Genomic DNA, 25,493 nt, shown 5'->3' on the forward strand with positions numbered 1-25,493 from the left:
GGCTGCCACATTGCAACCTCCCCCCCCCCCCCCCGGGTCTGTGACCTGCTCAGGAGGTGTGCCAAGAAGAAGACGACCGGGAGGGGGAAGGGGTGTGTACTGTAATCCCCCCTGGGTGTGCCACCCACTTCTCCTGTCCCACCTACCCCCTCCCCATACTTAACATGTGTGCATAATATGCATATCATCCGTTAACAGCACAGCAGTATGTATGTGTGTGTATGTATGTGTATATATGTATGTGTGTGTGTGTGTATATGTGTGTGTGTGTGTGTGTATGTATATATATATATATATATATATATATATATATATATATATATATCTCTTACGTCCTAGAGGATGCTGGGGACTCCGTAAGGACCATGGGGTATAGACGGGCTCCGCAGGAGACATGGGCACTCTAAAGACTTTAGAATGGGTGTGCACTGGTTCCTCCCTCTATGCCCCTCCTCCAGACCTCAGTTAGAGAAACTGTGCCCAGAGGAGACGGACAGTACGAGGAAAGGATTTTTGTTAATCTAAAGGCGAGATACATACCAGCCCACACCATCCACACCGTATAACATGGAATATATGAACCAGTTAACAGTATGAAACAAAAATAGCATCAGCCCGAGAATGATGAAAACTGTAACATAACCCTTATGTAAGCAAAAACTATATACAAGTCTTGCAGAATTTAGTCCGCACTGGGACGGGCGCCCAGCAACCTCTACGGATGTATATTCATATATTTCTGCAGCGGGGTACACTGATTCCACAGGGAATTACATTGGGGTGTAGAGTTGGATCTTGATCCGAGGCACCAACAGGCTAAAAGCTTTGACTGTTCCCAGGGTGCATAGCGCCGCCTCCTCTATATCCCCACCTCCAGGCACTGGAGCTCAGTTTGTAAGTTGGTGCTAACAGCGCAGCCCTGTAAAGAGCTTTTTGAAGAAAGAAGGCATCAAGGGCTGCAACACAGGCACTTAGAAGTGCTCTATGTCAGTCTGACATCGTGCTGCGGCTCCCTCACCTCCCCCAGCGCCGCTGTATACTCCCGCGCCCTGGTTGCCGGGTACTTACAGCAGGAGGTCTCCGGTCTCATCAGGCACACACTCGCCGCATCTATAAAGGAGGAGGTAAGAGGATCCCCCACTCGGGACCCGCTGAAATCGCGATCCGGCGCGGTCTTTAGGAGACGGACCGTGCGTGCTGGCGTGGAAACTGTGGCCGTACAGAGACCCTACTAGACGGGCAAGGGGCACAGATCGGATTTATTAAAATCCGTTTCAAATAGGCCCCGCAGTACCCGGTGGTGAAGTCCAGCAAGGGGATAAGGCTCTGGTCTGTAGCCCCTCCCTCAGGCGCCATTTACTGCAAATGTTCCCGCCCTGGAGCTGCATCTCTCTTCTCCCTCACTCCCTGTCAGCATTTGGGCGCCATAACACACAAGCTGAGCTGATTCTGGGACTGCTGGGCACTGTCTCTTCTGTACAGTTGCCTGCATCATCCGCGCTGTGCATTTACAGGACACAAGTATTCTACATGCCGTTTAGACAGTGTTAGTTAAGAACAAGTGCAGAACTACAGGGATATTTAGTACAAGTACCCTGTGATATACATCCAGTACTTACTGTGCATTGTTATATCTGTGTGTGTGTGTGTGTGTATGTGTATACATATATATATATATATATATATATATATATATATATATATATATATATATATATACACATCTATATATATATACACATATATATATATATACACACATATATATATATATATATATATATACACACACACACACACACACACACACACACACACACACACACACACACACACACACACACACACATATATATATATATATATATATATATATATATATATATATATATATATATATATACACACATATATATACACACACATATATATACATATACAGGTTGAGTATCCCTTGTCCAAAATTCAAAATCCCAAATTTTTTGTTACCCTACAGAGATTATGACACATATATAGATATATTATATCTCTATATAATATAGCTATATATACACACAATATATAATACATATGTAATTATCTCAGTAGGGGACCCAAAAATGTATTTTATATATATATATATATATATATATATATATATATATATAAAATATATATATATATATAAGATGAGCGGGTTCGGATGTAACGCCAGTTCGGTTTTATCCAGATTTTTTTTTTTTTTTTATTGGCTATCCAAAACACGTGACGTCTGTGACCCAATAACATGCCGTTTTGAGAACCAAGTAAAACCGAACCCGCTCATCTCTAATAAAAATGTGTGTGTGTGTATGTATATATATATATATATATATAATTAATTTTTTTGTTTTTCTCACGTGGTTGGAGGAAATCTCGTCTTGTTTTGCGCAGTGACAATGAATAAGCATTGTATATAAATATGCCTGTTGTGTACGTGTTTCATCAGTATTGTTATCTCTGTTAATGAACTTTATCCAGGGTCATTACCGGTTCTGTGAAGCTCTGTTTCTGCTTGGGGAAACAGAAAGAGCAATAGCGTCTAATGAGAAGGCACAGGAGCTGTGCCAGGACTGTGCCGAAGGCATCCGTGACCTGATCCAGCAACACACCAGGTTCCAGCAGCAAATAGAGGAAGCCACAGGTAGATGAGGACTCCATCTAGAACAATATGGGATTGATGATCTAGAAAGACATAGGGGGAGATTTATCAAACCTTATAGAGGGAGAACGTGGAAAGAGATAAAAGTACCAGCCAATCAGCTCCTAACTGTATTTTTTTTCAAACACAGCCTGTAATGTGGCAGTGAGGAGCTGATTGGCTGGGACTTTATCTCCGCCCTGCAAGGCTTTGTTCGTAGACCCTAAAAATGTTATAATACCCATAACCTCTCAGAGGACCATTCAATGGTAGGCGCTGTGCTTAGTGTAATACTTAGTGATTAACCTTGTGACTGCACTTCACCCAGAATTGAATTGCCACCTTAGCGTTTCCTCCTACAGTCACTGCAAGGAGCACAGCTAGATGACTTAATCATGACTGAAATGCTTAGAGGAGTGTATGTGTATATAGGTTACTTTTGTAATGTATGTTATGCTTGGCGCTTCACGTTGCGGACGTCCCAGGCATTCTGGGTAAAGGATCCCGGGATTGTATTTTGCAGGGTTTTTAGGCCCTCATTCAGCTTCAGTTGCAGTTTTGCGATTTTAGCAAAACTGCAACTGGCTATGATGGCATGCTAGGGGCCGCCCCGCATGCAAATGCCTCACAACACTGATCTGTGGATTCCTCCCCCCTCCTGCAGCCAGGCAAGTGCAAGTTGTCCGTTTTCCGGGTTGCAGAGGGCGCGTGTGGATGTCACGCTGCCACCCCACCCCCCTTTAGTCGCTACGCCTGTCCAACGATGAGTCACCGCCCCACGACTGCCTCAGCATAACTGAGATGCGATCGCATCTCCCCGCAAGCACAGTACGGGTCCTGGACGTGCGCACCGTGGGGGCTTGCGGGGAGATGGGATCGCATCTCAGTAGCGACAGACACTGAATACCCTCCTTAGTTCCCACATGTGCTAATAAGTTTTCAAAATTCTTTCAGAAATGAAAGTAAAGAAACAGTCTAAAAAGAAAGCGACCAGTGAGAAAAGGTAAATGTATAGATCTGTTCTCCCTCCTGCTATAGCTTTCTGCAATCTTGCCATATTCTCTTTATTATTGTTTTTATTATTCACAAGTAACAGAATATTTAGACTTGTTGGATCTTGTGCAACATGTTATTTAGCATTGTGCGGTTTCATAGCTCAGAACAATGCAAACCTTTCCTGGCTGCCCGCCCTGGTTCATCGTAATATTGTCTCTGACCTGACGTTCCCATATCGGTCTCCTTGTATGATATATTGTAGTGTTAGTCATATTTACTGTCAGATGTAATATGGAAGGTTGATAGTAACTAGGTCAACAGTGTCTTGGTCAACCACTATTGGTCGACAGGGTCTTTAGGTCGACGGGTCAAAAGGTCGACATGAGTTTGTTTTTTTGGTGTCGTTTTCTTCGTAGAGTGACTGGGAACCCCAATTAGTGCACAGCGTCCCCTTGCATGGCGAGCGAAAAGGTGCCTCGCTTCGCTCGGCACAGATTACCGTTCCATTCTTAGTCCATGTGGATTGTTAAGTATGAAAAGGTTCAAAAAAAAGGAAAAAATCTTGAAAAACTCATGTCGACCTTTTGACCTGTCGACCTAGAACATGTCGAACTAGAGACCCTGTCCCTTTACTGTCATGCACAGGCATAATCACCCCATTTATTGCATTCTTCTATACCTCAGGGACACTGCTGCTGACTTCCCACTGTTATATTGCATCGTGGCTGTCTCAACAGTGTGTTATAACAGACTGTGGGGGTGATTCCGAGTTGTTCGCTCGCTAGCAGATTTTAGCAGCATTGCACACTCTAAGCCGCTGCCTACTGGGAGTGAATCTTAGCTTAGCAGAATTGCGAACGAAAGATTAGCAGAATTGCAAATAGAAAATTCTTAGCAGTTTCTGGGGTATATGCAATTGTGGTCGAATTCCCGAAATTGTCGAATTTCGGGTCATTTTCGACCAAAAAAAAAAATTCCCCTATGCAATCCAGTGCTTTCCGACCAAAAAACGGACTTTCAAAATTCGACTTTTTGAAATTCGAATTTTTGCAAATTCGACTTTTCTGCAATGATACAAGTGCTGCAATTCGACCAAAGCATATTCAATTCAAGTTTTGAAATTCGACAGCAGTGCTTTTAGACAGCAAATTCGTCATTTTCAATCCGCCACACTTTGGAGGGTGAAAACAAATAAAAAAATTTTAAACATGTTTTTTTTGGTGTTTTTTTTTTTGGGAATAGCAGATCTATTTATATTAGAAGGGATTAGGTACTTTTTTTTTTTTTTTTGGGGAGGCACAAATATTATTTATATATTTTTTAAAATATTATTATTATTTTTTTTTTTTTTTTATGCTGGAAGGGTAAAATCATAAAAAAAAATGGCGTGGGGTCCCCCCTCCAAAGCATAACCAGCCTCGGGCTCATTGAGCTGGTCCTGGTTCTAAAAATGCGGGGAAAAAATTGACAGGGGATCCCCCGTATTTTTAAAACCAGCACCGGGCTCTGCGCCTGGTGCTGGTGCCAAAAATACGGGGGACAAAAAGAGTAGGGGTCCCCCGTATTTTTAACACCAGCATCGGGCTCCACTAGCTGGACAGATAATGCCACAGCCGGGGGTCACTTTTATGCCGTGCCCTGCGGCCGTGGCATCAAATATCCAACTAGTCACCCCTGGCCGGGGTACCCTGGGGGAGTGGGGACCCCTTCAATCAAGGGGTCCCCCCCCCCCAGCCACCCAAGGGCCAGGGGTGAAGCCCGAGGCTGTCCCCCCCCATCCAATGGGCTGCGGATGGGGGGGCTGATAGCCTTTGTGATAATAAAAAGATATTGTTTTTTCCAATAGTACTACAAGTCCCAGCAAGCCTCCCCCGCAAGCTGGTACTTGGAGAACCACAAGTACCAGCATGCGGGAGAAAAACGGGCCCGCTGGTACCTGTAGTACTACTGGGAAAAAAATACCCAAATAAAAACAGGACACACACACCGTCGACAGTAAAACTTTATTTCATACGTCGACACACACATACTTACCTATGTTCACACGCCGACATCGGTCCTCTTCTCCATGTAGAATCCACGGATACCTGTAAAGAAAAGTTCAAAATACTCACCTCAACCATGGTCCAGAGATAAATCCACGGACTTGGCAAAATAAGAAAACGCAAATACCCGCACCAAAAACGGACTGAAAGGGGTCCCATGCTGACACATGGGACACCTTTCCACGAATGAGACCTGTCAGTGACAGCTGTCACTGACAGGTCTCTAAGCCAATCAGGAAGCGCAACTTCGTTGCGCTCACCTGATTGGCTGAGCGCTGTCTGCACTGTGACAGCGCATCGCACAGCTCCCTCCATTATATTCAATGGTGGGAACTTAGCGGCTAGCGGTGAGGTCACCCGCCGGTCAGCGGCTGACCGGCGGGTGACCCCACCGCTACCCGCAAAGTTCCCACCATTGAAAGTAATGGAGCGGCTTTGCGATGCGCTGTCACAGTACAGACAGCGGACAGCCAATCAGGTGAGCGCCACGGAAGTAGCGCTTCCTGATTGGCTGAAGGGACGTCAGTGACAGGAGTCACGTGATGTCCCGGCATTCGGGAGAAAGGGGTCTGATGTGAAAACATTGGACCCCTTTCTAGTCCGGTATGGATCGGTGTTCGGTTTGTTTTTTTGCCAAGAACGTGGATTTACCTCTGGACGTGGATGTACCTCTGGACGCTGGAAGGTGAGTATAATTTTTTCACAGGTACCCTCGGATCGTCGGCGACCGTGGCAGTCGGCGTGTCAACATAGGTAAGTATGTGTGTGTCGGCAGTATGTAATAAAGTTGTACAAGTCACGGTGTCTGTGTCCTGTTTTTATTTGGGTATTTTTTTTCCAGTAGTACTACAGGTACCAGCGGGCCCGTTTTTCTCCCGCATGCTGGTACTTGTGGTTCTCCAAGTACCAGCTTGCGGGGGAGGCTTGCTGGGACTTGTAGTACTAATGGAAAAAACAATATCTTTTTATTATCACAAAGGCTATCGGCCCCCCCATCCGCAGCCCATTGGATGGGGGGGGACAGCCTCGGGCTTCACCCCTGGCCCTTGGGTGGCTGGGGGGGGGGACCCCTTGATTGAAGGGGTCCCCACTCCCCCAGGGTACCCCGGCCAGGGGTGACTAGTTGGATATTTGATGCCACGGCCGCAGGGCACGGCATAAAAGTGACCCCCGGCTGTGGCATTATCTGTCCAGCTAGTGGAGCCCGATGCTGGTGTTAAAAATACGGGGGACCCCTACTCTTTTTGTCCCCCGTATTTTTGGCACCAGCATCAGGCGCAGAGCCCGGTGCTGGTTTTAAAAAATACGGGGGATCCCTGGCCAATTTTTCCCCTGCATTTTTAGAACCAGGACCAGCTCAAAGAGCCCGAGGCTGGTTATGCTTTGGAGGGGGGACCCCACGCCATTTTTTTTCCGGGTTTTTCACATTTTTTTCCCGTTTTTTAAAATCGCGGCAAAATCCGCCAAATCGGCCGATTTTCGCCCGCGATTCTGGCGAATCCGTTTTTCATTGAATATGGTGAATCCCGGCAGGCACCTGCCGGGATTCACCTGGCGAATTTGGTCGAATTAAAAAACGGCGATAATTGCCGCGAATTCGACCGCAATTGCATATACCCCTCTGAGTAGCTCGAGACTTACTCCTACACTGCGATCAGCTCAGCCCGTGTCGTTCCTTGTTTGACGTCTCAAACACGCCCTGCGTTCGGCCAGCCACTCCCCCGTTTCTCCAGACACTCCTGCTTTTTATCCTGGCACGACTGCGTTTTTCCGCACACTCCCAGAAAACGGCCAGTTTCCGCCCAGAAACACCCACTTCCTGTCAATCACACTCCGATCACTTCAACGATGAAAATTATTCGTTCGGACGTGAGTAAATCTACTAAGTTTTGTGCCAAAATACTTAGCGCATGCGCGCTGCGTACCATGCACATTTTTGCCTTAATCGCTCTGTTGCGAATATCGGCAACGAGCGAACAACTCTGAATGACCCCCTGTGTTCCATGTGGTTCTAGCACTGTGCAGGCCTGCAGTAAGGAATGTGGCTCTCCATGCCGTGGAGCTACACATCCCAGCATGTCCTGACAGTTTTCCTGTTACAGCATGCTGTGATGTGTAGTTCCACAACAGCTGGTGTGCCCCTTGTGTAGGCTGTGGAATCAGACTGTTCTGCCATTGTCTCTTACATGTCATTGTCTTCTCCTGAAGGCTTGCAGCGCAGGCTGAGCCTGCTGTAGATAATACAGAAAGTACACTGGTATCCAACGCTGCCACAGAGGATGTTCCTGAGCAGGTAGGCATGATTCCTCCACTTGCTCTTGTTTTTATACAGCTCTGGCTATAAAAGGATGTACATTCAAATATAACAAGCTGGATGTATACATTTTTATTTCCTGTGCTTGGCCAGCTCACTCTTCTGCATCAGTATTACGGGAGCTTCACGTTGCTACATTGTGCTCCTTCCACTGTATACCTCTATCTGTAGCTTCCTGCTGCCTCCATTCCCCTCCTCACATCATGTCACTGCCCCAGTCACATGCAGCCCTGTCCTCACTGACACATCACCCATCTCCTGATATACTCTGTGCTGCTGGGGACCCTGCTCCTCCCACTATATACCTCTATCTGTAGCTTCCTGCTGCCTCCATTCCCCTCCTCACATCATGTCACTGCCCCTGTCACATGCAGCCCTGTCCTCACTGACACATCACCCATCTCCTGATATACTCTGTGCTGCTGGGGACCCTGCTCCTCCCACTATATACCTCTATCTGTAGCTTCCTGCTGCCTCCATTCCCCTCCTCACATCATGTCACTGCCCCTGTCACATGCAGCCCTGTCCTCACTGACACATCACCCATCTCCTGATATACTCTGTGCTGCTGGGGACCCTGCTCCTCCCACTATATACCTCTATCTGTAGCTTCCTGCTGCCTCCATTCCCCTCCTCACATCATGTCACTGCCCCTGTCACATGCAGCCCTATCCTCACTAACACATTACTCATCTGCTGGGGGACCCTGTTCCTCCCACTATATAACTCTCACTGTGGCTTCCTGCTGCCTCCATTCCCCTCCTCACATCATGTCACTGCCCCTGTCACATGCAGCCCTGTCCTCACTGACACATCACTCATCTCCTGATATACTCTGTGCTGCTGGGGGATGCTGCATCTCCCACTATATAAGTCTCAGCCTTTGGCATGCTCCTGCCTCTCTTCCCCTCCTCACACCATGTCACTGCCCCTGTCACATGCAGTCCTGTCCTAACCTATCGCTCATCTCCTGATATACACCCTACTGTAGGGTGGCTGACTAAGGCAGCACCTCGCAGCTGTTGTTGCCAACTGTGCACCAGTGTAATGGATTCTCTGTCACCACCAGGCTCCTGCATCGCCTCCTGAAGCGATGTGTACTGTTTGGGTAATGTGTAGCTGCTGCTCCTCATTGCTGGTCGTCCTGGCTGAATCCTTTTCCGACTGCTTACCATGTGTCGCTGGCAGGGAGGTAGTGTTGGAAGATGGATTAGGGAGCTTGCTTTAATCTGCCTTAGTAGTACATTTTATTATAGACCGTCTGCAAATTATCATAAACACTGATCACTGAATACTTGATATATTTTACCAAGCAGTGACTTGTGATGGTAATTAGCTGGTAGTCTGGCAAGTACGGAGTTTATTCAGCAATTACATATTAATTCCCCTCTCTGATATGATAGTAACCAAAATATCAGTATTGAGAGGTAGTTTTCTTAGTTCCTTTATAATATACGGGTAGCTGGCGGTTAAAACTACCTTGCATGTATTTTTCTTTCTTTTTCTTTTTTTCTTTTTATTCTTTTCCATTTGTGCTTATATTCAAAGCTTCATGATGGAATGCATAAAGGTTTTTGATATACTTAGAGACAACTCTATACCTGAGTATTGCCAAGAACTTGCTTGTATTGTGTACCATAATCCTTGCTAAGTAGTAAAATAAAAGTTGTTTCAATTCGCAACTAAAACAGTGACCTTGGTCCTGAAGTTACTGCTTAAGACTATGGGGGAGATTTATCAAAGCTTGGAGAGAGAGAAGTGGGAGTAGTGTCCGCCCTGCGGGGGTCTGAGCCACTATATCCGCTGACAGGACACTGAGCTCCTGAGGGTATCGAACGTTCCCCGCCACAGGGGATCTCTGACCCCGGCGGCATGTCGCCACCCCCTTACAGAGCCAGAAGATCAGTGGCGAGTCAGTTACCGGCCCCCCTAGCAAGCGGGGAGCCGGTGTGAAGATGGCGGCAACAGGGTATGGGGTCTCAGCGGTACGTAGTGTGGTGCTGTGAGGGGCGCCCTGAGCCAGCGCCTACACTGACCGCCAAGCCTGTCAGAGTCCCAGCATTGCTGCCAGCATAATTCCTCAGGCCAGTATAATCTCCAAAAGAGCGGGAAGACCGCACCATTAAGGGGGCGGAGCTTCTGCTCAGAGCGTACCCAGCAGCGTTCAGCGCCATTTTCCTGCCTGCAGAAGCGCTGTCAGCGAGAGCTGTCCCTCCAATTCAACTTCAGCTATCTCTTACGGTACCAGGGGGTTGTAGAAGGGGCGGGAGGAGGCTGTGTACAGATTGTGTAACCTATTTAGGTGCACAGTCAGCGCTGGTTGGGGTCTCCCTATACCTTGAAAGCACTGTGTGTGGGTTGGCTCCAATCTCCTTGTCTCTCTTGCCATTCTTGGGGGTGAAACTCTGCCTGTCCTCCAGCAAGGGAGCCTGAATGGTTTTCCTCTATCAAATCTATGATTTCTCAGATTTCTACTAGAGTTGCACAGAATGAATCTGCAACTTAGGTTTTACAGAACTCTATGGCAGTTTGGTCCGGTTCTGTTACCTCAGGGCCCACCACTGTAGGTTCCCACAAACGTGCTCTTGCCCAGATTATGCAAGATGACACGGATACCGATCTGACATGGCAGACGGTGATGGGGATGTGCTGAGGGGGGCCGCATCTCTTGCAAAAGGGGTGCAGTTGATGATGGAGGCTATTAGAGATGTGTTGAATATTGCTGATACAACACCTGAGCAGGTTGAGGAGGCTTACTTCACTGACAATAAGAAATCCTTGCTAACCTTACTTGCGTCCAAGGAATTAAATGCTATATTTGAGAAAGCATGGAAAAACCCAGAGAAAAAATTCCTGATCCCTAGAAGGGTTCTGGTTGCTTTCCCCTTACCTGAGGAGGATAGGAAAAAATGGGAAAATCCACCCATAGTGGACGTGTCTGTATCCAGACTCTCATTAAAGGTGGTTTTACCTGTTCCAGGATCTGCCGCCTTAAAGGAGCCGGCTAATCGCAAAATTGATACTACGCTCAAATCTACAGTATATACACGGCTTCTGGGGCGATACTACGTCCCACTATTGCCTGTGCATGGATTTCCAAAGCTATAGTAAAGTGGTCAGGCACGTTACTTGAGGATTTTGATACAATGGATAAAAGTGATGTTGAATTGTTTTAACATAACATTCAGGATTCTGCAGGATTTATGGTGGAATCCATGAAAGACCTGGATTCCATGGCAGCAGGTATATCTTCCATGTCTGTCTCCGCACGTAGGGGACTTTGGCTGCGCCAGTGGTCTACCAACGCGGAATCCAGGATAGGTGTGGAGACCTAGCCTACACAGGTCAGGCTATCTTGGGGAAGCGTTGGATGCGTGTATTTCCACGGCTACAGCGGGTAAGTCTCCTTTTCTTCCCTCAGCTGTACCTGCTACGAAGAAACCCTTTTCTTCAGCTGCATCACAGCCCTTTCGGACTGCCAAAGCAAGAAAGACCAAGCCATCCAACACCTTCTTTCGAGGAGGTCGGCCAAAATCCAAGAAACCTGCTACTGCGGGTTCCCGGGGACAGAAACCTTCTTCAGTAATGCCAAAGTCCTCAGCATGACGGTGGACAGCGCGGCCTGGAGGTGGGGCCGGTGGAGGCGAGACTCGGGCATTTCAGTCACGTCTGGGTGTTGTCTGGTCTGGATCCCTGGGTGCAAGATATTGCGTCCCAGGGGTGCAGGCTGGAATTTCAAGATCTCCCTCCTCACCGATTCTTCAAATCAGGCTTGCCCGCTTTGCTGGCAGACAGGGCTATCCTACAGGAAGCCATCCAAAAGTTGGTGGAGGCACAGGTTATTGTACCAGTTCCACCCCATATGCAAAACAAAGGTTACTATACGAACCTTTTCGTGGTACCGAAACCGGATGGTTTGGTCAGACCCATTCTGAACTTAAAATCGCTAAACCCCTTCCTGAGGGAGTTCAAGTTCAAGATGGAGTCTCTAAGGGCGGTGATATCAGGTCTGGAGGAGGGGGAATTCCTGGTATCCCTTGATATCAAGGATGCGTACCTTCACATTCCGATTTGGCCGCCGCATCAAGCTTATCTCCGATTCGCACTGTTGGACTGTCATTTTCAATTCCAGGCCCTGCCATTCGGCCTCTCCACAGCACCGAGGGTATTCACCAAGGTGATGACGGAAATGATGCTTCTCCTCCGCAGACAGTGGGTGAACATAATTCCATATCTGGGCGATCTGCTGACAAAGGCATTGTCCAAGGAGAAGCTGTTACAGTCCATTGTTTTCACGACCCATCTACTCAGGGAACACCGTTGGATTCTGAATCTTCCAAAATCGCATTTGGAACCAACCAGGAGGTTGTCCTTTCTGGGAATGATCCTCGACACGGAAGTGCAGAGGGTGTTTCTTCCAGAGGAAAAAGCGTTGGTGATGCAAACAATGGCCCAGGTTGTCATGAAGCCAGCCCGGGTGTCTGTTCATCAGTGCATTCGCCTTCTGGGGAAGATGGTGGCCTCTTACGAGACTCTGCAGTATGGGAGGTTTCATGCTCAGTCCTTCCAGCTGGATCTACTGGACAAATGGTTGGGATCTCATCTACACATGCACCAGAGAATAAGTCTGTCGCCAAAGGCCAGAATTTCGCTCCTCTGGTGGCTACAATTACCTCACCTTCTGGAGGGCTGAAGGTTCTGGATTCAGGACTGGATCCTTCTAACCATGGATGCAAGTTTCGGGGCTAAGGCGCAGTCACTCAAGGGTAAACCTTCCAAGGAAGATGGTCAAGTCTGGAAGCCTGCCTACAGAAAACATTCCGGAACTAAGAGCTATCTACAACGGTCTTCTCCAAGGGGCCCATCTTCTGAGAAATCGGGCCATTCAAGTGCAGTTGGACAATGTAACGACAGTGGCTTACATAAACCGACAGGGCGAAACGAACAGCAGAGCTGCAATGTCAGAGGTAACAAGAATCATCCTCTGGGCAGAAAAACCACACGTTGGCGCTGTCGGCAATCTTCATTCTGGGAGTAGACAACTGGAAAGTGGACTTCCTCAGCAGACACTATCTTCATCCAGGGGAGTGGGGTCTCCATCCGGAGGTGTTCAAGGAGGTAACAGATCTTTGGGGTGTACCCCAAATAGACATGATGGCCTCTCGTCTCAACAAGAAGGTTCGGCGATACTGTTCCAGGTCGAGGGACCCGCAAGCAGTGGCGGAGGACGCCCTAGTGACTCCGTGGGTATTCCAGTCTGTGTACGTGTTTCCACCACTCCCACTCATTCCAAGAGTTCTAAAGCTCGTAAGGAGAACAAGGGTTCAATTGATCCTCATTGCTCCAGCTGGCCAAGAAGGTGTTGGTACGCGCATCTTCTGGATCTACTGCTAGAAGAGCCGAGGCCTCTTCCTCTTTGGGAGGACCTGCTGCAACAGGGGCTGTTCGCCTATCAAGACCTACCATGGCTACGTTTGATGGCATGGAGATTGAACGCCAGATACTAGCTCGGAGGGGCATTCCGAACAAGGTTATTCCTACCCTGATACAGGCTAGGAAAGGAGTAACGTCTAAACATTACCATCGTATTTGGAAAAAATATGTATCTTGGTGTGAGTCCAATAAGTTTCCTACGCTGGAGTTTCAACTATGATGGTTTCTCCTCTTCCTACAAGCCGTTGTTGATATGGGCCTGAGGTTGGGATCTGAAGGTCCAAATTTCGTCCCTATCCATTTTCTTCCAGAAATAATTGGCTGCCCTCCCTGAGTTTCAGACTTTTTTGAAGGGAGTTCTGCACATCCAACCTCCCTTTGTACAGCCTACGGCACCCTGGGATCTTAACGTGGTGTTGCAGTTCCTCCAGTCGAACTGGTTTGAGCCTCTACAGGAGGTTGAGGTCAAGTTTCTCACGTGGAAGGCTGTCACTTTGTTGACCTTAGCTTCTGCTAGACATGTGTCGGAGTTGGGGGCTTTGTCCTGTAAAAGCCCATACTTGATATTCCATGAAGATAGAGATGAGCTCCGGACACGTCAGCAGTTTCTTCCGAAGGTTGTGCCGGCATTTCATATCAACCAACCTATTGTGGTGCCAGTTGCGACTGACTCCTCAATCTCATCAAAGTCGTTGTAAGGGCTCTAAAAATCTATGTGAGGAGGACTGCTCGTCACAGAAAATCAGACTGTTTGTTTGTCCTGTATGATCCCAAGAAAATTGGCTGTCCTGCTTCTAAGCTGATGATTTCTCGCTGGATCAGGTTCACTATCCAGCATGCGTATTCTGCGGCAGGCTTGCTGTTTCCTACGTCTGTTAAGGCCCACTCTACTCATAAGGTGGGTTCTTCCTGGGCGGCTGCCCGGGGAGTCTCTGCTTTACAACTCTGCCGAGCGGCTACTTGGTCGGGGTCGAACACGTTTCCAAAGTTCTACAAGTTTGATACTTTGGCCTCTGAGGACCTTAAATTTGGTCAGTCAGTTCTGCAGGAGCCTCCGCGCTCTCCCTCCTGTTCTGGGAGCTTTGGTACATCCCCATGGTACTAATGTGGACCTCAGCATCCTCTAGGACGTAAGAGAAAATAGGGTTTTAATTATCTACCGGTAAATCTTTTTCTCGTAGTCCGTAGAGGATGCTGGGCGCCCACCCAGTGCTTCGTTTTCCTGCAGTGGTTATCTGGTTCAGTACAACTTTGGTTTTTAGTTATGTACTGCATTGTTACTTCGTAAGAAATGTTTCAGCGGTCGCTGATTTTCAAGCTGGTTAGCTTGTTTTTCCTTGTGTGTGAGCTGGTGTGAATCTCTCCACTATCTGTGTTTAAATCCTTCTCTCAAAGATGTCCATCTCTCGGGCACAGTTTCTAGACTGAGTCTGGTAGGAAAGGCATACAGGGAGGAGCCAGCCCACACTCTTAAACTCTTAAAGTGCCAATGGCTCCTAGTGGACCCATCTATACCCCATGGTACTAATGTGGACCCCGGCATCCTCTACGGACTACGAGAAAAGGATTTACCGGTGGGTAATTAAAATCCTATTTTTAAACATTGCCTTTAACGTGATGACCGTTTGAATCTGATTGGTTGGTACTTTGTCTCTTTTCACTTTCTCTTCAAGCTTTGATAAATCTCCCCCCTCTTTTTGATATTATGCCTTTGCCAGTATTGTTTGTCACTGTTCTAAGGTGCATCAGCGGATGTAACAATATGGCAGCTGCCTGTCCTCTGACGGAATGCTCATGGTGGTATGTTTATAGCGGCGGCGAGAGGGTGGAGGATTATGGTGCAGTGCAATGTGGTTTGTCGGTTTTTGTTTTGTCTACTCAGTGAGCACTGTTGAGAAACTGTATATTGGCATTGCTTCAAGAACTTGATTTGATAAGTGAGCGAGAAGTTGGCTCCAATTGTCTGAGACTGTTGCTGGGTGTGTTCTTGTTATAGACAGATTGTATTTCACAAGTGCATATTTGTAGCGGAACTCGTTAGGAGTCGTTCTTAGTTGCAAGCGGACAAGGCCATGCTGAGGAAGGCTTGCATGCTTGCTCTTGTCCTGTTCCCAGTGCTCTTCTTACTTGTGGTAATGATTCGAAGGATGGAGTTAGCTACCTATGGAAGCAAGCACAGCAAGTTGGTATGTATTTGTCATGCGCTGTGTTTTTAAGTACTGCTTTTTAATATTTATTTTTATTTTTATTTTATTATATATATATATATATATATATATATATATATATATATATATATATATATATATATATATATATATATATATATATATATATATATATATATATATATATATATATTGGGATGTTCCGGGTTGACTAATTTTTTAACATTTGTGGAAAATACCCACCCAAAGGTGGCGGAGTGCTCAAACACACCAGAGCCTAGGACAAGTCAGCTTGATGCACCATGCTGTACTGAACCCGGGCGGCCTATTGCGTGAGTGGGAGGAGGCATGAGAGCCTGGTAACCTTGCAACTACTGCACTTTCCCTCACGCATTCTTCTCTCTGGATGTAGACTGCGGAAGCAACCTGGCTCTCTTTGTCTTAAGTGGACACGACTCTACGAGTGCAGGCCATGTAGTGGCGGTAACCACGCGCCACACATCCTTGTTGTGCAAGGTGGCTTCCTTCACGATCCTGAGATACGGGCAGAGCTTAGAGGTGCTTGTGTTACCAATGGCTATGGAAATCTAATGGCAGCCTATGTGAAAAGGGTGAGAACATCTTTGGGATGGCCTTGTTCCATTGGAGACCTAGAGACTTCAATTTACGGGGGAACTGTGACAGACGATGGCGGTTTATTTACAAAGCCAACCCAACACTTCTGGGCATGTTAATGCCCGACATTTAAAAGTTCAGCGCTAGTGAAAACATTGCCCCCTTTAAATACTGGGCATAAAACATGACCAGGAGCCCCAGGTTTTACAATTTCATGAATCGTAAAGGAACCCCAAGTATTGGCATGGCATACACGGCACACAAGGATCAGGTCTAACTTACAAACTGGAGGTCTGCAGAAGCATTCCGATGCCCTTAACAAATGCCTCCTTAGTCATGGTTAAGGCCACCAGGTAGTAGGGAGGGGGGTAAAATGTGGAGACACAAAAAGCAAAGATACTTGGAGCTCAAGGGCGCTTACGAGGAGCCCCTTCCTCTAAACCTACTCGGGCAAGACTGATTGGGCGATCACAAGTGCTCCTTACACAATGACGAGTAATGCTACAAATCCCCTTACGAGTATGGCAGACATGCCCGATGATATTCAGCTTCCATCTGCCTCTGTTTACCTTCTTGCTGAAGCGGGACTCTAAAGCTGGGTACACACTTGATTGTCACATTGGCGGACCCAGGCAAATATCCACCCTTACCGATCAGCTGCTCGACGAGACCGTAAGGACACTCAGCTGGACGGGCTTTTGAATTTGCCCACTGAGCTGTGACGTCGGCTCCTCGCAGGAAGTGTGCCTACCGCCCGTACAGACATGCAATATATCTGTGAACGATGTCTACACATATATATCGGGGGGTACACACCCGCTAACGGGCTGGTGATATTTCAGCCGTTTCATGTATCGCCCAGTGTGTACCAATTTTAAGAAACTCACATCTGCACAGTCTCCTGACGAGACTTTCAGCATCTGGGAAATGCTGGAGAGACCACTCCTGTGGGTGCAGATCTTGCCTTGTTTATAACCCTGGGAAACTACCGAGCCAGTATTGCTAAGGTTCTGTCTATGTTCCCTTCGTGATCAGGACCAGGAAGTGACATAACAAGAGGGCAGGAGAACTATCGCCCTTACAGCACCTAAATGTTTTATCCATTCTCCGTTCGTTTGAGGTTATTGCGTTTTATCCATGCACAATTGGACCATCGCGGGCTCGCTTCGCTCGCCACTCTTCGGGCTCAGTGTCTCGCTTCGCTCGCTACAGATTACTATTCCAAATAGTTTGTGACATGGATCCAGGGGCTTATGGGAAAGGTCTTCTCCATGAAGAGAAAGTAGATGCTACCATATTGCTAACCAGTTTATTGCACCCACGGCAGAGAGACCTTGGTTATCTCTTGCGACATCCTTCTACACTGGCAGAACACTTTCTGCTGACTGGTGTAGATGGCAAGTCCCAGGAAAAGTCCTGTTTGTAGCAGGGTTCTGGAATATTTTGCCATCTGTAACACACGAGATAAGCGTTGAAAAATGTCTGCCGCTGTCGCTATGAATTTTCTGCAACGAGGAGCAGAACAGCCTGAAAGGGAGAGATTAGAATTTACAGTCGTGTTCTAATGGTGAAGCCCAGATACTTTTGGGATATCGGACAAATTAGTGAAATATAACATTCAGAGAGAGTTAGAATTGGGTGGGTTATTTTGTTTCTGTGCAGGGTAAATACTGGCTGCTTTATTTTTACACTGCAATTTAGATTTCAGTTTGAACACACCCCACCCAAATCTAACTCTCTGCACATGTTATATCTGCCCCCCCCCCCCCCCCCCCCTGCAGTGCACATGGTTTTACCCATTAGAGAAAGATTTTGCTTTTGCGATCAACCCTGTATTAGGCTCATAGTCACTTGAATACTGTGAAATGATGTATTAACTGTACGTCAGTAGAAATTGATGTTGGTAAGATACTTCCAGCTACTGTCGGGCATCGCGGTTTGAATTGTGACCGTTTCTCCCAAACAAATTTTTTACTTTACAAAGTTGCTGCCTATGCACATCAGATCCCAGTTGCTAGCTTTGATGCAGTGTTCTTGTGTGACATCTATAATGCAGCGGAAGGATGTGAAGTGGACAGTATTGCTCTACGTTTTCACAGTTGTATTGAAGTGATGAGGCACAAGCAAAAAATGTTATGAACTGGCATGTTAGTGTGTGCGTATCTTTATTTATACACGTATACGCTTTACTTTCATGTGCAGGGCTTTTCCTGATGGGGGCAGAAAGATTCACTGTAAGCGATCCTTTCTGTGGTGCTGTTGCAAAACCTTGGTCCACCTCCCAGCCGATGTGCTCTTGTGCGACGTGGGATGTGACCTACTGAATGTTAACGTAATTAAGCCCAATTCAGATCTGATCGCAGCGGAAAATTTGTTAGCTAAAGGGCAAAACCATGTGCACTGCAGGTGGGGGCAGATATAACATGAGCAGAGAGAGTTAGATTTGGGTGAGTTATTTTGTTTCTGTGCAGGGTAAATACCGGCTGCTTTATTTTTACACTGCAATTTATCAGTTTGAACACACCCCACCCAAATCTCTCTCTCTGCACGTTACATCTGCCCCCCCCCCCCCCCCCCCCCCCCTGCAGTGCAAATGGTTTTGCCCATTAGCTAACAAATTTGCTGCTGCGATCAGATCTGAATTAGGCCCATTACGGGAATCTTTAGCAGCCTCCAAACTTTTTCTGCAATATTAAAACAGGGCTCAAAAAATTCCCAGGTGTCAGGACGCCATGGGGACTATGGGGTCTATTTGCTAAACCTTGGAGAGAGATAAAGTAGACGGCAATAAAGTACCAGATCATCAGCTCCTAACTGCCATGTTACAGGCTGTGAGGCAGATGTTCTAAGCCTAGAGTAGTGATAAAGTGGAAGGTGATAATGCAACAGCCACTCAGCTCCTAATTGTCAAGTTACATGCTGGGTTTGAAAAATGTCACATAGCATTATAGTTTTATTATAGATTTTGAGATGTCTTCCAAGGGAACTTCCTCCAAAGCCTCCCACAAGGAAAGGGCTGCTCCTGGGCTGCGTGCCTACAATTGCACAGCCTAAAAGGCAAATTTCTCCTTTTTAGAGCAGGACCATATGGGCCTTTGTGATTGTTGCTCTGCGGAAGCACCGGGTGTTTCCGTGCCTGAGGCGTTAACCCTACGGGAGCCTGACTGGGACGCGTCCCTGTCCTCGGCCATGCGGGGACTGGCTCCTCAGCTGGCAGCCTCCAGGCTTCCTACATAACAGCCACAGTCAGATATCCCACAGCAGCCTACTACAGAAGCTGCGTGGGCACAGGTCCTTTCTCACTCCATGCAGGGATTGGTACACGTTTCCAGTTCCCTGCAACAAGTTCTAGTTTCTACGAGCACATGTAAGAACCCCAGAAGAGAGACTTGGTTGCTCACACTGACAGACCAATCCCAATCGGACGTTTCCTCGGATGAGGACATTTCCTTATAGACTGCTGAGGAGGATACACTCTCACCTCAGAGGACCACATGACTCTAGTCAGGGTGGATAAATTGATCATGGCGGTCAGTCTACATTTGCAGGTTAAGGATACTGATAGGCAACAGTTTGATTATGCCCCCTTTTTCAAGCGGAAGTAAAAGGATCCTGCGGTATTACCACCCTCCGCTCACTCAAGTGAGATCTTTAAGTAGCCTTGGTCGCACCCCAATAAGAGATTTGCCGTGTCACAATGCATGTCTACCTTCTATCCTGTGCCGGAAGGGGAGCAGAAGAAATGGGAAACGCCTCCTCAAATTGCTAGGTTGGTCAAGTCAACCACACTCCCTATACCGGATGTTCTATCCCTCAGCGATCCAACTGACAAAGTTGGAGCAGTTCCTCAAGTCAATATTCACCAGTGCGGGGACAGCTATTTGTCCTGCCTTTGCTTCGGCAAGGATTTCTTTAGCCATATGAAGCTGGGCAGATGTCTCCAGTCGGGGACTCTCCACTTTTGAATTACTCTCCATTGTGGATAACATCAGTGAAGCTGGCACCTATCTGGGTGAAGCGTCATTGGATGCTGGAGCCTTTGCATCTAAGATTTCGGCTTCCTCAGTGGCAGCTAGAGGAGCGTTACGGCTTCGCTCCTGGTGAGCAGATAATAAATCCAAAAAGACTTTAGAGACTCTTCCCTTTACTGGGAATATTCTCTTTGGGCCAGAGCTGGACAAGATTGTAGCCACTATTGTGGCTTCTAAGACTGTTTTCATGCCTTACACTCATGGAAAAAGTCCATGCAACCGCCCTTTCTTTCTTTTTGCCCACAGGGTAAGGTGAGATGGCAGGCCTCCTGCCAAGTACAAGGATCCTCTTCCAAACGTAGCCAGTCCTGGGTTGATCGCCGTCATACCCTCAAGCAAGCCGACAAACCTACAGTTCAGACATCTGGCTAGACTCCTTGTCCAACTCCTGGGTGTCAGGCATTGTATCCAGAGGATATGCCCTTACTTTTCTGGAACGGCCGCCTGTTCAGTTTTTCACCACCAGTCTGCCAGCAGACATAAGCAAGTCCGCCTCCCTTCAATCTTCCATCAGTTTCTCCTGAAGGCAGGGGTGATTATCCTGGTCTTGTTTTTGCAAAGGGGTACCAGTTTCTATTCAAATCTATTATTGGTACAAAAGCTAGATGTATCCTTTCGGTCCATTCTCTGCCTGAAGAAGCTGAACCTGTTTCTTCGCATTCCCAGGTTCAGGATGGAGTCACTTTGTTTTATCATGCAGGCTCTGGAACCGTGAGACTTAATGACCTCCTTGGACATTCAGGACGCCTGTCTTCACATTCCCATTCAACCGCATCAACGCTTCCTGCGCTTTGCTATTAGAAACAACCACTTGATGGTTCTAGGCTGTCTTTTGAACTCTCCACAGCACCGAGAGTATTTTACAAGGTCATGGCAGCCCAGCTACGCCTCCAGGGAGTCTGCATTCTTCCTACCTGGACGGTGGTCTTCTCCTTCTCCTAGCTCAGTCTCAGGATGCCCTGCAACACCACCTGTAAATCACCCTGGAATTGTTGCAGTCACATGGATGGCTGAACAACTGACGCAAGTCTAGTCTGACCCCATCTCAGTTTATGCTTCATCAGGTGGCGCTCCGGGACTCCAACATCCAAAAGTTTTGGGGGTTTTTTCTCCCCAGCAACAAGGTGACTGATATCCAGACTCTGATCAGGGATTTTCTCAAGCATCCATCTTTGCATGCAAGTCCTGGGCAAGATGGTTCCTGTTTCTAAATGGTGGAATTTGCACAGCTCCACTCCGCCGATTGAGTCAAACACCTGTCCCTCTCAAGTCCCACATGATTGTTCAGTACAGGGACACCTATCTCTCGATGCTATGGTTGCTCCAGCCATCCCATCAGCCTCCGCGGCTTGGGATGCAGTCACGGGGTGCCTTTCCTTTCAGGGATGATGGTCCGCACAAGACTCTATCCATAAACGTCCTGGAACTCTACAGGGCGCTCTGCAGTTCGGGACCACTCCTCCAGGGCAAACCCGTGAAGATACAGGTGGACAACGTGACAGCGATCTCATCAATCAGCCACCAGGGCGGCACCAAAAGTCTCTCTGCCGTGCAAGAGGTCGGTCACATTCTCCAGTGGGTGGAACATTTCCTGCCAGCTCTGTTGGCAGTTTACATTCCCAGAGTTCAGAATAGGGAAGTGTATGTCCTCAGCCGACAGGACGTCCATTTAGGAGAGTGGTCATTCCATCCAGAAGTGTTCCACTTTCTTGTGACTCGCTGGGATAGGCCGCACATAGATTTGATAGCCTCCCCTCACAATCACAAGTTTTATGTGGATGCTTTGGTGGTTCCCTGGTCCATTCGAAAGTTGTATATCTTTCACCGATCGCTCTCTTACCGAGAGTTCTTCGCTGCCTGAAGCATGAAGCAGTCATGGCTTTCCTGGATGCCCCAGATTGTTCAAAACATGCCTGATACATAGACCTCAGCGCCCTGTCCATAGCGCCTCCTTTATGCCTTCCTCTTCGTCTAGATCTGCTGTCCCAGGACCCATGTCTTCACCCCGACCTTCCTTGTCTGGCTTTGACAGGGTGGCTGTTGATAGGTCGGTCTTAAGAGCTTGTGGCTGTCGGTCTGAAGAGCTTGTGGCTTTTCCAACTCTGTCATGCAGACCATGCTCTCGGCCAGGAAGCCTTCTTCATTATATATATATATATATATATATATATATATATATATATATATATATATATATATATATATATATATATATATATATATATCCAAAGGGGAAACAATTAAAGGCACTCGAGAGGACAAAAAATACTCAGAGATTCAGATGATTGGATTAAGAATCATCTGAATCTCTGAGTATTTTTTGTCCTCTCGAGTGCCTTTAATTGTTTCCCCTTTGGATACTTATGTTTCTGTGGACTATGGCACCGGGGCCTGCTGAGTTATACCGCTTGAGTGCCGGCCAATAAGTGACTGTATGTGTGTGTGTGTGTATGTATGTATGTATGTATGTGTGTGTGTGTATATATATATTTCTCTATCGTCCTAGTGGATGCTGGGGTTCCTGAAAGGACCATGGGGAATAGCGGCTCCGCAGGAGACAGGGCACAAAAAGTAAAGCTTTTCCAGATCAGGTGGTGTGCACTGGCTCCTCCCCCTATGACCCTCCTCCAGACTCCAGTTAGATTTTTGTGCCCGGCCGAGAAGGGTGCAATCTAGGTGGCTCTCCTAAAGAGCTGCTTAGAAAAAGTTTAGCTAGGTTTTTTATTTTACAGTGATTCCTGCTGGCAACAGGATCACTGCAGCGAGGGACTGAGGGGAGAAGGAGTCAACTCACCTGCGTGCAGGATGGATTGGCTTCTTGGCTACTGGACATCAAGCTCCAGAGGGACGATCACAGGTACAGCCTGGATGGTCACCGGAGCCGCGCCGCCGGCCCCCTTGCAGATGCTGAAGTCAGAAGAGGTCCAGAATCGGCGGCTGAAGACTCCTGCAGTCTTCTAAAGGTAGCGCACAGCACTGCAGCTGTGCGCCATTTTCCTCTCAGCACACTTTACACGGCAGTCACTGAGGGTGCAGGGCGCTGGGAGGGGGGCGCCCTGGGAGGCAAATGTAACCTATATAAAGGCTAAAAATACCTCACATATAGCCCCCAGAGGCTATATGGAGATATTTAACCCCTGCCTGATTTCTCTAAATAGCGGGAGACGAGCCCGCCAGAAAAGGGGCGGGGCCTATCTCCTCAGCACACGGCGCCATTTCCTCTCACAGCTCCGCTGGTCAGGACGGCTCCCAAGTCTCTCCCCTGCACTGCACTACAGAAACAGGGTAAAACAGAGAGGGGGGGCAAATTTATGGCGATATTTTGATATAACAAAGCAGCTATAAGGGAGCACTTATTATAAGGCTATCCCTGATATATATATATATAGCGCTTTTGGTGTGTGCTGGCAAACTCTCCCTCTGTCTCCCCAAAGGGCTAGTGGGTCCTGTCTTCGTTAGGAGCATTCCCTGTGTGTCTGCTGTGTGTCGGTACGTGTGTGTCGACATGTATGAGGACGATATTGGCGTGGAGGCGGAGCAATTGCCAAATATGAGGATGTCACCCCCTAGGGAGTCGACACCAGAATGGATGCCTTTATTTATGGAACTACGGGATAGTGTCAACACGCTAAAGCAGTCGTTTGACGACATGAGACGGCCGGACAATCAATTAGTGCCTGTCCAGGCGACTCAAACACCGTCAGGGGCTGTGAAACGCCCTTTGCCTCAGTCGGTCGACACAGACCCAGACACAGGCGATGACTCCAGTGGTGACGGTGACGAATCAACCGTATTTTCCAGTAGGGCCACACGTTATATGATTTTGGCAATGAAGGAGGCGTTACATTTAGCTGATACTACAGGTACCACTAAACAGGGTATTATGTGGGGTGTGAAAAAACTACCTATAGTTTTTCCTGAATCAGAAGAACTAAATGACGTGTGTAATGAAGCGTGGGTTGCCCCTGATAAAAAGCTGATAATTTCAAAGAAATTACTGGCATTATACCCTTTCCCGCCAGAGGTTAGGGAGCGCTGGGAAACACCTCCTAGGGTGGACAAGGCGCTAACATACTTATCTAAACAAGTGGCGTTACCCTCTCCTGAGACGGCCGCACTTAAAGATCCATCAGATAGGAGGATGGAAAATATCCAAAAAAGTATATACACACATGCAGGCGTTATACTACGACCAGCTATAGCGACTGCCTGGATGTGCAGTGCTGGGGTAGTTTGGTCAGAGTCCCTGATTGAAAATATTGATACCCTGGACAGGGACAATATTTTACTGTCGTTAGAACAAATAAAGGATGCATTTCTTTATATGCGTGATGCACAGAGGGATATCTGCACACTGGCATCACGGGTAAGTGCTATGTCCATTTCGGCCAGAAGAGCTTTATGGACGCGACAGTGGACAGGCGATGCGGATTCAAAACGGCATATGGAAGTTTTGCAGTATAAAGGGGAGGAGTTATTTGGAGTCGGTCTATCAGATTTGGTGGCCACGGCTACAGCCGGGAAATCCACCTTTCTACCTCAAGTCACTCCCCAACAGAAAAAGGCACCGACCTTTCAACCGCAGCCCTTTCGTTCCTTTAAAAATAAGAGAGCAAAGGGCTATTCATATCTGCCACGAGGCAGAGGTCGAGGGAAGAGACAGCAACAGGCAGCTCCTTCCCAGGATCAGAAGCCCTCCCCGGCTTCTACAAAAGCCTCAGCATGACGCTGGGGCTTCTCAAGCGGACTCGGGGACGGTGGGGGGTCGTCTCAAAAATTACAGCGCGCAGTGGGCTCACTCGCAAGTAGATCCCTGGATCCTGCAGATAATATCTCAGGGGTACAGGTTGGAATTAGAGACAGATCCACCTCGCCGTTTCCTGAAGTCTGCTTTACCAACGTCCCCCTCCGAAAGGGAGACGGTTTTGGAAGCCATTCACAAGCTGTACTCTCAGCAGGTGATAGTCAAGGTACCTCTTCTGCAACAAGGGAAGGGGTATTATTCCACTCTTTTTGTGGTACCGAAGCCGGATGGCTCGGTAAGGCCTATTCTAAATCTGAAGTCCTTGAACCTGTACATAAAGAAGTTCAAGTTCAAGATGGAGTCACTCAGAGCAGTGATAGCGAACCTGGAAGAGGGGGACTTTATGGTATCCTTGGACATCAAGGATGCGTATCTCCACGTTCCAATTTACCCCTCACACCAGGGGTACCTCAGGTTCGTTGTACAAA

The 25,493-nt window shown here is 47.5% G+C and overlaps 1 protein-coding gene across 5 annotated transcripts in view; it reads left to right on the forward strand.

Annotated features, from left to right (window-relative positions):
* TTC3 (tetratricopeptide repeat domain 3) overlaps positions 1-25,493 on the forward strand; it is a 182,770-nt gene that overhangs the window by 65,768 nt on the left and 91,509 nt on the right. For 4 of the 5 annotated variants that reach the window (XM_063956554.1, XM_063956557.1, XM_063956556.1 and 1 more), the window contains exons 12-14: positions 2,500-2,662; positions 3,614-3,662; positions 7,909-7,993. In XM_063956554.1, the coding sequence (XP_063812624.1) occupies positions 2,500-2,662; positions 3,614-3,662; positions 7,909-7,993 (297 nt within the window). Of the gene's footprint in view, positions 1-2,499; positions 2,663-3,613; positions 3,663-7,908; positions 7,994-15,498; positions 15,634-25,493 lie in introns of those variants that run through there. The other variant, XM_063956558.1, reaches the window with a different exon arrangement.

This window comes from Pseudophryne corroboree, chromosome 2 (assembly GCF_028390025.1).
Source record: "Pseudophryne corroboree isolate aPseCor3 chromosome 2, aPseCor3.hap2, whole genome shotgun sequence".
Classification (NCBI taxonomy): domain Eukaryota; kingdom Metazoa; phylum Chordata; class Amphibia; order Anura; family Myobatrachidae; genus Pseudophryne; species Pseudophryne corroboree.